The sequence below is a fragment of the Anomalospiza imberbis genome, chromosome 5 (genome assembly GCF_031753505.1).
Source record: "Anomalospiza imberbis isolate Cuckoo-Finch-1a 21T00152 chromosome 5, ASM3175350v1, whole genome shotgun sequence".
Taxonomy (NCBI): Eukaryota; Metazoa; Chordata; class Aves; order Passeriformes; family Viduidae; genus Anomalospiza; species Anomalospiza imberbis.
The window spans coordinates 8,174,168-8,187,110 of NC_089685.1; the positions used below are offsets into that span (position 1 = coordinate 8,174,168).

The window sequence follows — 12,943 nt, forward strand, 5'->3', positions numbered from 1 at the left end:
ATATATATATAATGTCCTGGAGAGCAGCTTCCAGTCACTGACATCAACAGTTTACATAGCAGCTGAACTAAGAATAACCTTGGAGAACTGACCCATATCAACCTCTTAAGTGTAAACTGTAGCTCACAACAGTTTTTGTGTTTTCATGGTCACAAAAGGGCCTCAACTGGGTAAAGGAAGAATTATGTTCAAAAAATACGGAGCTATTCTGCTGAGTGTTCACTCTATTAAATCTTGGAAAATGAGAGGAAACAAATCTGGAAGAGTGATACTTGGCAAATAATTTTTGCTCCCTTGTAAAAAGAAGGAAGGGACAACATCAAAAACAGCTTTCCTAGAAGAATGCGGGGAGATACATGATAAGTGGCATCAGCTCGGAAGAGAGTTTAAAACTCTTTATTGGAATACTTTTACTAATGACATCTGTTAAGCAAATCCAATTCAGAGCAGTTTTAGCAATCCCAACATTTTTCTGCTACACACCAATGGGAGAGCGTGATCAGGCTGACGTCAGTGTCTGTCTAGCAGTGGCCATCTGTGGTCACGATGCAGGTACTCAAGTCACATCCTGTTTCCCTTTCCTCCCTCCCCATTTCTGCAGTTCCATTTATAGATGAGTTCCCCAAAGAAAGGTCGAGGAGTATAATCTCTCCTGTACTCACAGTCCTTTGGAGATAAATACACAAAGAGATAGCAGAAAGAGACAGAAGTTCCTTTATCAGTCAAAGAGATTGGCTAACACTGTTTAAGGGAGACAGTTTTGAAGATGGTGGGAGTGACAGAGGTACATCTTTGCACAAATTTGAAAACACAGACATTCTACTTTCTGAACAAAATCCTGGCTATACCAGAATTTTGCACAGTGTTGAACCACAGAGTTTGAGAGCTAAGAGGTTATTGAAGGCATCAAAATTTTGTAATTAATTTATTTGGCCTTTTTAGGATGGTGTTAACTCTTCCTCTACATCATCCAAGCAACCTGGATTTCTTTCAGAAAGAAAGAAATCTCACTAAATCTGTAACAGAGCATTAGCGTACATGACATCCTACCCCAAAGTAATAAGTATAAATACTACTAATAAAAAATGTCCCCCACCAGTATTAAATAAAAGCTTACACCTGTATAGTGAAAAGATCCATGGGTCATGTCACCCAAATTTGAATTTGACAAGGGTTGTGTACGAGGGTGATTGTGCCTGCTTTGTCAAGGGGAGCTCTGGTGTTCCCAGGTTCCCGAGTGATGGATCTGCACTTGGTGCCTGTTGGGGCTCTGGGTGCCCAGGGCCACCATGAGTCCCCTGACCGGGCTGGGGACGGCGGGCAGGGCTGGCCTGTGACGCGCTCTGGGTTCTGTGACATCACAGGCGCCGTGTCACAATGGGGGCAGCTATAAAAGGCCTCAGCGAGTTCCGCTGCCCCAGTAGAGCCTGGGCAAGCGGTGAGTGCACAGCAGTGAGGAGACGGGGCTGGGGGGCTGGAGGAGGGCTGGGGGAGAAGCGCGGGTACCTGGGGCTGCCCCCGTATCCAGGGCCCAGCCCCGGCGGGAGCGCCTCGCTGAGGGCGCGCTGCTTGCTGGGGCAGCGGTGCAGGCCTTGCCAGCTGCCGGGGGCCCTCTGCTTCCTGCCGCCACATCCCTGCCGCTCCTGCCCCTCGTTGTCTGTCTCCATTCCGGCCCCACTGAACCCCTTCTGTGTGTCCTCCTGCAGACCATGGCTTTACTGTCACTGCTCTTCGTGCTCGTGCAAAGCCTGATCCAGTACCCCCAGCCGGCTGGGGATGGGCTGGATGAGGCCACGCACCGGCGAATGAAGGAGCGTCAGGAGCTGCTGGACCATGAGATGGCTCGGCTGCTGCAGGAGCTGGAGCGGGGGCCCCTGGAGCAGCAGGACGAGGGCTGGGGAGCCGTGCTCTTTGGTGCCCTGCAGCAGTGGCCATTCTGGGTTCTTGCTGGCGTCCTGCTCCTCTTGGGCCTGTGGTTTAGCTGCAGGAGAAGGAGCTGTGAGGCCTGCAGCAGCAGCAAGGACCAGAGCTCCTGCAAGACCTTGGGCGAAGAGAGAGGAGCAGAACAGGAAGAAGACAGAGCGGATTCAGAGGAAGGCGGAGAAAACATTGATGTGACTGTGGAGACAGACGACAGCGAGACTGAAAATGACAGAGAAGGCAGTCCTGTGGCTGCAGATGAAAGAGACAATGATGATGCCATTGAAGGCAATGATGATGTGAAGGTGAAGGAAGACAGCGATGTTAACAGTGACAATGGCCATGACTTAAAGAAATATGAAGGACGGAGTGATGGGGATGTGCCAGGAGACAGTAGTGGTGACAGAAATGAAGAAGAACCTGGCCATGGTGCTGGAAATAAAGAAGACCTAGATGAAGCAATTGAAGAACACAAGGATGTGCGGGTGGAGCAAGACAAGGACACTGGAAAGGAAGAAGAAGGAGATGGAAATGGAGAAATAACCAATAGTGTGACTCTAAAAGTGGGCAACAACAATGATGTAAATGAAGCTGAAGACAACATCGATGGACAGGAAGAATACATGGATGTGAAGGTGCAGGAAAGCAGTGATGCCAGTGAACAGAGAAGCAGAGATGTGACTGAGCAGGAAGATAGTAGTAAATGCGGGAATGAAGGTGCCCGTAATGGTTTTGCTGGACCTGAGAAAGAAAATAAGGATGTTACAGAAGAAGGTGGCAATGACAGAAACAAGGATGAAGAACAGGGTGATGGGAATGTGGAGGGAAACAAGAATAAGGACAGAAAAGAAGATGAACAAGGTAACGTGGCTGCCAGTGAAAAAGTTGGCAGTGATCGTGGCAAGGAAGAGAGCGGCAATGGTGGACCCGAAGACAAAGACACTCAGAATGCTGGAAATGAGCAAGGCATCCTTTTAGCGGATGGCATACAGTGGCCTGTGGAGGACCTGGAGAGAGGTTGCTCAGTGATAGCTGAGCTGATGGAGAGCTTCACGTGTGTCTTTGTGGACAGCGTGAGCAATAGCTTCTACCCGGTGCCTCAAGAAGCCATCGGGGTGGGCAGTGCCTTTGAGGGCTGGAGTCCCCGTGAGTGGGATGGGGTGTACCGGGTGCTGGTCCCACTGAATCCCCCGCCAGGGCACGTCTTCCACCTAGAGCTGAACAGTGCAGGGCAGATGGCAGCAAGGACCTTCAGCGTCCGTGTGGAGCTGGTGTGCATGTGCGAGAGGGAGCGGCTGGGCGAGAAGCTGTTGTGCGTCCTGCACCACTCGCAGGAGGAGCTGTGGCGGGAACAGAAGCGCAGCCTCCTAGAGACACTCTGCACTGGCTCCTACCTGGATGTGGAGAAAACCTCCCACTGGTTCTATCAGTTGGTGAGATGCTCGTGGCTGCACGTGCCTCAGTCGTACTCATGGCACTTGGTGTTTCAGCCCTGCAGCCGGTCCTGCCAATTCCAGCTGTGCAAAGGCAAGAGGAGCCTGACGGTGGAGATGCTCTTTGGGGTGCGCCAAGGGGACTCTGACATCTTTGTGGTCAGCCATCCCACAGAGGCCCAGAAAGGCAACTCCAGCGACTCCGTGAGCAGTCAGCCTGCTGAGGCCAGCATCATGGCAAGCACAGCGTGGCCTGAGACATACGCCGTGGCAGAGGCAAAATTCTTCCAGCACATCGCCAAGCAGGTGCCGTGTGAGAGCTTGCACCTGAAATGCCTGCAGGTCTTCACCTGCATCCTGAGGGGCACAGGTTTTTCCAGCTCTACCTGGAAGACTGTGGTCATGCACGTGCTGACCACCGTACCGCTGTCCCGGTGGCGCAAGAGGGAATTTGCACAGCGGCTGTGGGACATCATGGTGTACCTGCGCCGCTGCCTGCACTTGAAACGCCTGGAGCACTTTGTGCTAGGCAACGAGAGGCTTCCTGCAGAGATCAGCTTGCCGCCGGCAATGCGAAGGCTTGAGCCTCTCAACCTCTTTGAGCACCTGGCCCGAGATCCTGCTGCCCACCTAGAGGCATTGAAAGCTTATGGTCGGCTGCGATTTCGCCTCCGGATGCTGCTCTGCAGCCACTGAGAGGAGTTCCCTGCACAGAGCTGTGCTGGGGGGGGTCACACCCGATGGCAGCCACGTGAACGCTGCATAATTGTTGCATTTGTCACTGGCAATCCTGAAGCTGCTTTCCTGCTCCTGCGGAAGGAAGATGCTGCAGCACATGGATTTGTTGTGCACACACATCTCTGAGTGGCCTTGCCCTTCACCTTCCAGTTACGACGGTGCTGTTGCCTAAGTCTGTGAGGCAGAAACTGGCTCCACCTGCACATCCTCACAGAAGAACAGTGAAGCTGATGGAGGTTGCTTGAAATATCTCAAAGACAGCAACCTAGTCTGTTAGGGACTTAATGTAGTCATTTAATGAGCTGTAGCTTTAATTAGACTTGTTTCTTAGCATTCCTTCCAGATGCCCTTTAGTCTTGTCAGTGTACAACTTTTTTGTAAAGTTACCCTTAGTGTAGAGAAACAGAGTTTAGACTAGGTCCGTTTAAACCCTTAGTTTAGAGAATTACCCTTAGTTTTGAGTTACTCTTAGTTTAGAGAAACACCCAACTGTAGTTGCTTTTCTGCTTTTAAATATTATTTGAATATCTATGTTTGAGAAATTAATAAAAGAAAATAAATTTCTCAAATTGCCTGAAATGTGTCATTCTTTAACCCTCTGTATTTAGAGAATGGCCTTCCTATACCCCTATCTGAAATAAAAACTTTTTGCAAACAGAGATGTTGGATATATTAAGTATGCTGTCTCTCAAGCATTTCCATAGAAATTTCCATAGAAATGCTGGAAGCTTGAAGTGAAAATGCCCTGAAGTGCCTGAAATTTTGCAGCAGAGTACTCCTGAATTTTTTAGGAATATTTGGAAAAGTTTTCTTCACAGTCATTTTTATATGCTCCTGGGGAACAATTCAGTCCTAAGAGTTGAAGTCAGAGAAGTCCCTAACTGCAAAACACGTGGTTTAATACATCTTTTTTTGTCTTCTCATAACCAAGGTTTTGGCACAAAATTGTGACAGTAGAAAGTCATTTTTCTGTTTTTCTCTTTTCTCTATTCCTGGTTATCTGTGTCCTTTCGGAGAGGCCCTGCTGGTCTATTAATATAACCTTTTCCACCAGGCCTATATAATATTGTCTAGCAGTGAGAGCCACTTTCCATGCACAGCTTTATCCATGGTGAGATGCAGCTAAACAAAATATGATTTACTTCTTGCCATACTTAGTAGAGATTCATGGTAGTTTGGAAGTATTTATTCTCTTCGCCTTTGTACCAATACATCTGGGGTCAACTAGTCAATTTGAAACTCAGAATACCTTAGGAACTGGATAAATTGCTGCAGTCATGCTATAAATACTTTATCTCAAAAGTTTGGTTGAGGATTTCTACAGTGCCCATGTAAATCTTTAAGTGTACTCTCCAGCGTGAGAAAGGACTTGCTCCTACCTAAAGGAAAGTGAGGCAACCTCTGTTTTTTGCTATATATGAAAATTATACAGCCATTAGTTTCAGAGTCCTTCAAAGATGTCATTAGGTGTAACTGTTTTGAAAGAGGTTGAGATGTTCCCTTTCTGCTAATTTAGGTGTGGCTTGTCATTAAAAAAAGTCTGTAACTGGTCACAAAGGGAATTCTGAGTGTCAACCAAGTTGATTCCACATTGCTGCATTCTTACACTGTGCTGGAGTTGAGGAATGGTAGCATGATCACCACACATGTGACTTGATGCTAAAAAGTCTAGGTATGTTTTATAAATGCAAATATGTGTTATCAAAACAGAATGACATTTTTACTTTTGAAGCCTTTTCTGTGGCTCTGCTGCTGGAGATTTTTTTAAGTAAGCAATGATCATGCTGTTGTAAGCCATGTCCACTGAGATACTGTGCTAAATGAATAAAACCCAGTCACTATTCCAGCTTCTACCACTCAGCAATGAAATCTTAACCCAGAAGGGAGTTAGCTGGATGCTTATTTAATCACCAAGCTGGAAAAAATGATTTAATTTGGAGGAAAACAGCAAATAGAGACTACAAAACTGAGTGCTGTACTCATGAAAGACCATCCCTGTAGCTAACTTTGTTACTTGTGAGAATCCTGCTTCTGTGTTAGCCAGGCTGCAGAGATGCAGTGATTCTTATTAACAGCTTGCTATAAGCTTGAAAATCATTGGGAAATGTGCCTTTCACAGTACATTTTTACAGTGTAATATCCTTGGTGATAGTAAATATGTCTCACTGTGAAGGGAAATTTCAACACATAAGATTGGATTGTGTTTTTTATGGTGTGTGAGCAGTAATTAATTTGGCTGCAATTTAATGTTTACTTGTGAAGTTTTATTAGGTCATGTTACAGTTACAATCTTATCAATGGTCATGCTCAGAGTCTTACTTCCAAGCTGTTTTTAATAGTAAATGACTGGCCAAACCTGATTCTTCATTGCTTTACAGCTTGTGTTGTCGTCTGCATCAGTAAGAAAGGAGTGTGCAGTGTTGTTATTCCAATTTGGAATATTCTACAGATGTTTTCCTTATGATGTAGTGAAATAAATGATTGTATAAGGTGTCACACAGGGCTCATTCCCACTTGGGCATTTCTGTCATGAGGCAGCATTTTCCCTCACTGTTGTAGCTCTTCTACGTGGGGTTTTTTTACTGATAAATTCTAGAACTGTTAAACAACAAATGAGAAATGTCCATTTGGAATGGTCTTTTCAGAGATCCTTCCTTTTGAATAAGAAGGAGATGGGAAGTAGAGAGCAGTCTCAGTCATCATCCTTCATGTATGTGGAGAATCAAACCACATATTTTTGCAGTTGACACTCTTGCAAAGGCCCATGCTTTTATTTACACAAGCATATAATTTATCCTTCCTTAGATCAAATTCCTGTGGCTGCAGATGGGAAGTAATTTCCCCTCATATTCTGTATGTTAGTTACTTGTGTCCTGCAGGTGAGGACTGAGGTTTTTATAGTACCATGTTAGCCATAAGCTGCTCCTAAGTGATCTTGCTGGCAATTAATAAACAGATCTTTTAAAGTGTTACTAGTTTAGAAAACAAACCCTGACATCTTTGTCTTCACAAAATATATGTGAGAGAGGACAGTGCTGATGTGTAGCAGTGTAGTGCCCAGCATTGGATATAATTTTTCAATGTGAAGCAGGATTTTTTTCCAAAGAACTGCCAAATAAATCTCACCTAGGAGAACAGGAGTGGCAATGCATGACAATTTGTTTTCAGACTGTACCTTAACAACACCCTGCACTGAGCCAGACAAATGCACATAAACTTAAATAGAAGTGACTGAGCCAGAAAATAATTATCATGATTATATTCCAGTTAGTCAGATTAATAACAATAAAATATTTTTCCTTCCAGAGTGCTGTTTATTAGGCAGCACCAGAACTTAATATTTTTTTGCCTGTCACATGGTTTGTGAGTGATCTTGGAGAAAAATGTTTGGGTGGGCTTTTTTTCCCTTTATTTCATTCAGGACTTTTTCTCCAAAACACTGGCCCTAATTTTCATCATGATTAGGATGTGCAAATTACTTTTGCAGTAGGTCTGGCTTTTCTAGCAGGAATGCTATATTGTGCATCCAGAGCCAGGAAGGTGGAAATACCCTTAAATTTTATGTTCAGTTAAATACAGGATTTGCCTTTCTGTCTGATGATTTCCGAATAGTTTAGCTTGGAGAGTTTGCTTGTGGAAGAACTGATTCACATGTTTATTTTCTTTTCCCCAAAGTAATGACTACCGAACAAGACTTAACTATCCTTGTGCTCTTTTCTGTATGTTGTTTGTGTCCTCATATAGAATTGTATCCACAGAATATTCATTAGGCAGAATGTTACAGAATTTTTTTGCAGCATTATAGATTCTTTCATTAGTTTCACACAACATAATTTTTTCTTAATTACCTATTGAAAAATATTTGAAGCTACTGTTAATTCACAATAAAACTTTAGTGTCAAATTTTTGCTTTTAATAGGGATCTTAGAGGTGTTGCTACTGGATGTTCCCCTTGTTATACCATCCTCATTGAATTGGAATAAATTTTCTTTGAAGATCCCTTGTTTGGCTGGAGACGGAGGCCTGTGTAAGCAATGTGAAGTTCAACAAGGCCAAGTGCAAGATCCAATACCTGGGTCAGGGCAATCCTTGATATCAACACAGACTGGATGATGAATAGATTGTGTGATGACTAGGTTGAGTGCAGCCTTGCAGACAAGGACTTGGCAATACTGGTAAATGAAAAAAAAATGGATATGAGCCAGCAGTATGTGCTCACAGCCTGCAAAGCCAGCTGTACCCTGGGCTGTACCACATGAAGTGTGCTCAGCAGATAGAGGGAGGGGATTCTGCCTCTGCAGTCTGCTCTGGTGAGACCTCACCTGCATTCAGTTCTGGGGCATCCAGTTCAAGAAAGACATGAACCTTGGAATGAATCTTGAGACAAGCCCTGGAAATGGTCACAGGGCTGTAACACCTTCCATATGAGGACAGGCTGAGAGGTTTGGAGTTGTTCCACCAGGAAACAAGAAGGCTCTGAGGAGCCCTAATTGTAGCTTTCCAATATATAAAGGGGGCTTGTAAAAGAGATGAGCAAGGATATTTTACCAAAGCCTTTAGTGACAGGGCAAGAGACAGTAGTTTTAAACTGTAAGAGAGTAGACAGAAACTGGATATAAGAAAGACATTTTCTGTTATGAAAGTGGTGGGAAACTGGTACAAGTTGCCCAGAAAAGTTGTGGATGCCCCATCCCTGGAAGTGTTCAAGGCCATGTTAGGTGGGGCTTTGACCAAGCTGATCTAGTGAAAGATGTTCCTCCTTATACTGGGGGAGTTGAACTGGATGATCTTCAAATGTCCCTATCCACTGTTTCCTACTTCTAATTATTCTTGGCTGGCATTGACCTTCTTTGCTGCTTTATATTTGGAGCACCAAATATGGTGAGGTATTGATCATTGAGCATGTGTATCCATGAGTATGATAATATAAACATAATTAGTTTTCTTAGAATGAAGGAAAGATTTTGCAAAAATCTGTCTTTTGTGGTTTCTAATTGATGTTGAATTTCTGATTTTTCTATACCATACAGATAATTTATTAAGAAAATTTTTGTAGAAAAGTATTTTGTGAAAATAAATATTACCCAGTTAATGGGAACTGTGTTATGACTCTGGAAAGACATGCTCCAAGACTGCAATTATTTCACTGGTATACTCGATGCTGGTTGCATATATTTATAAAAGACACTGATGAGTCATATATAAACATTTTGATTATAAAGATTTTCTTCATTTTCCCACAGATTTGCTGCTTTCAAACAGCTGCATCCCATTCCTGGGCTCAGCAGAGGGACTTGATTTTCGAACCCTGCTGCTAGATGAGGAGAGGGGCCGCCTGCTAGTCGGGACAAAGGACCACATCTTCCAGCTCAACTTGGTTGATGTAAACAAAAATGTAAAAAAGGTCAGTGGGCTCTCCATGGAGTTTATCTCCTAAGTTAAACTTTGTTAAATTCCATTTTCGTTTGTTTTGTGTTTTTATTTATTTATTTCACACTGGGTAACTGCAGATTTGTTGTGCAATGCAATTTACCAATATTTGGTAATCTCACCTCCCACAGTTATGCATATTATCTTAAATCAATTGAATTTCTCATGCTATATGATCTCCTGTGTGACTGATGACCTGCAAGAAATTAGCTATGTGGAAGAGCCCTGCAGTGCATGAAAATAGCATCAAAATATCAGCAAACAGGGAAAATGTAGCTCAGTGTTTTCACTTCTCAACTTCTCTGGTCATGGTTACCCTCCTTTTAAAGCATTTGGAAGGAAATAACTGAAGACAGCTCTTTCATTGCTTCCTGGCATCACTAGGATTGCTTTACTGTAATACTGAACAGAGCAGAGGCAATTTAGATGGTTTAAATTATAGTAAAATGTAAGTGGCAATTTTAGCATTTCTGTTAATATCTAGAATTACTAATGATAGGAAAAGCTTCCACTGGGATCTGCTGCAGTCCCTTGCCTGTGCCCAGTGACAATGTGTTAAATTGAGATAATAAGATGACAATTTAGCCTTCAATATTTCTAGTAGATATGGTGAACTGGAGCTTTTGTAAGGGCAGTTGACTGCTACGAGTGAAAACCAGATGCTTGCACGGGAGCACATGAAAACTGGTTTCCTGCTTCTTCCAGATATGAAGAAAATTTGAATTCTCAGCTGTGTTTGGTATTTTCTTTAGGCACCAGAGGGGGGTTTTAAATTACTGTGTTCTGCTGCCAGTTCTGAAGAGGTAACTGACCCTGAATTAACGTGATTGCATGCAGGGGCTGAACAGGTGGAACAAGAGACTATTTTGCCCACATGTTTGAGAGCAACACTTGCTGTCATTGTATAGAAGAGATACAGTACCAGGCAGAATATCTTGCTCCTCATCTTGACTTCAGCAATGCTGCACATGACAGTTTTTGTACAACTCAGATTTTGAGTATTTCAGGAAATTTCTTCTTGGGATGCTTTATCAAGCACTTAACTTGCTTCTGTCATCTCAGTAATTGACTCAAAATCCACCACCCCCTCAGGATATTGCATTAATAACAGCACTGCTAATTATAATTGCAAATTTTCAGACTACAAATTGATTTTTGGTGTAGGCTTTCTGCAGAAAACAAGTTTTGTTTGTGTGAAAAGCAGAGTTCTGTTTCTGTGGGATGCTGCTTGCTTCCTGAGAGATGCTGAGTGCTGTCACTTCCCATTATGTTCAGTGGGGCTTTATGAGCCCAGACCTTGCTGGAGGTGGCAGCACCCTGCGTGAGCCACCCCTCAGTCCAAGCTGGTGACATTTTGCCTTTGGCCAAGTCACCACTGATCATTATGGACCTTGTGCTTTCCAAGAAGAGTAGAACACAGAGCCAGGAGAACTAACCTGCAGTCGGACAGTGGTATAGATGTTACAGAGAAAAGACTCTGTGTTGGAAGGAAAATTTGCCTTTCCTAAGGTGAATACAGAATGTATGCTTACATATCTGTGGTAACCTGAAAGGAGGTAATAAAATTCCTAACTACTTGCATATCAAGACTAAATATGCGTGCAGGTTCAAATACTTCTACTTCTTTTAGTAGTAAACTAATAACAGTTTAACTATTCAGATAATAATTAATTTCTCAGAAAAAAATACACATGAAGCAAAATATATCTAAGTGGGAAGAACTGACTTGAGAAGCCTTGCAGAGCATCCTGGTGTGATGATTTCCAAAGCCTCCGTGGGCATTCCAACAACTTTATAAATGTATCTTCATGTGTAAATGCCCAGGTAGCACAAGGCAATGTCACACAAGTGTTTCTCTTTACTTCCACTGCACTTGGCTGGTTGAATCTTCTCAGTGGAGGGAAGGGATGAGATAAAGGAAATAGCCTGAGAAACTGTGTATAAATCTCAGTTTCTGAGGAGGATGCTAGAGGATACTCTACAGTAGCAGGGAAGTGTCAGAAAGTAGCATTTGCCGGTGCTGTGTTTAGACTGACCGTAGTTTGGGTTGGCGCCAGGCCAGGCAGCTCGCTTCCAGGCTTTCCCAGCATGAGGAAACCACACATGTTGGGACTACAAGGGTCTGAAGTGTGTCCTTTGTACTCCTCTGGAGTACGAGTTGTCTGGAAAAAATAATCTGCTTACACACAGCCACTAAAATGAGTAGAAATTGATTAGAATATTAAGTTTCTGCCTATAAATGATGTGTTTATTAATGACTTCGAGGAAGGAGTGTGGCAAGCTGAGGGGGCAAGAGAGGTGTAACAACTTTGAGACTAGAATGCAACATTGTTCATAGTTTAGGGTTTCCTTTCTTTAAAACAAAGCTGAACATTAACTTTTGAATGCTCTTATTTTAATAAAGCTCTCAGTTTCAGATATTTGTTTTGTTAGGAGCTACTGATACCTTCAGAAGCCAAGTCAGAATCCCAAACAATTTATTCTCATATGTGGATATAATTACTAGGCAGGATTATATTTTAGAGTCTGAAGCTCTGTATTAAGACATTTCTGGAATAGCATTCAAAGAATCATCCAAAGCATTATATCCTGCTCTCTTCTCTAATGTATACATATATATAATTTAATAACTTCCTTTAAAAAACCTATTTATTTACCTAAATTAGTTAATTTGACTTACATATATTAAGTTATGGCTTTATTTCCTGGTGTATTTTTCCTTATGAAATAAATCAATAGTTCTGCTGGAGTCCCAATTTCTTAAATCATTGTAATTGTTATTCAATTTATTGTGTAATAGGTTGAAAACTTCCTTAGCTGGCAGCTTAAAAAAAAAAATCTGTCCGGTTTCCAGTGCTTGCAAACCTCATTATAAAGCAACAATAAGTACCACAGTGTAATAAGCAAGTCATCCAGAATGACAGGCGAATGCAGAAAGCTAAAGTGATTATAGTCAACAAATATATAAAGTTTTGCAACGGATAATCATCTTTCTGTAGCAGGGGTATATTTTCTCTGAAGTTTTCCTGTATAGAAGCCTTTAGCTCCTGTTGCTGGAGCAGCATTATCAAGTGCCACAGTCTTTTTTTGAAAGATCCTTACATGCCTAACAAATTCTGCAAGCTGTTTGCAAACTGGATGAATTGTGATTTCTTCCTATGAGTACAATAAAGATGGTCAGTGAGAGAAAGTAGTTCTACTGAAGGCCTCTGTGCCATTACCACCTGAAGTGCTGTGTAAAACAAAAGGATGCTTAATAGCATGAGAAGCTAGAAAGCTGGAGAAGAAATTCTGTAGGAACACCAGGCTCTGGTATTCTGCTGGAAATATTACTCTAGTACATTGAATTTTCTTGTGGGTTTGCTTAAAGCCTTTTCTATTTTACTCCTTAAGCTAAATAAGTAGGAAATAGAAAATGTTGT

The 12,943-nt window shown here is 42.7% G+C and overlaps 1 protein-coding gene across 4 annotated transcripts in view; it reads left to right on the plus strand.

The window, feature by feature from the left end:
- SEMA3D (semaphorin 3D) overlaps positions 1 to 12,943 on the plus strand; it is a 132,972-nt gene that overhangs the window by 47,060 nt on the left and 72,969 nt on the right. For all 4 annotated transcript variants that reach the window (XM_068189554.1, XM_068189553.1, XM_068189555.1 and 1 more), the window contains one exon: positions 9,335 to 9,495. In XM_068189554.1, the coding sequence (XP_068045655.1) occupies positions 9,335 to 9,495 (161 nt within the window). The remainder of the gene's footprint in view (positions 1 to 9,334; positions 9,496 to 12,943) is intronic.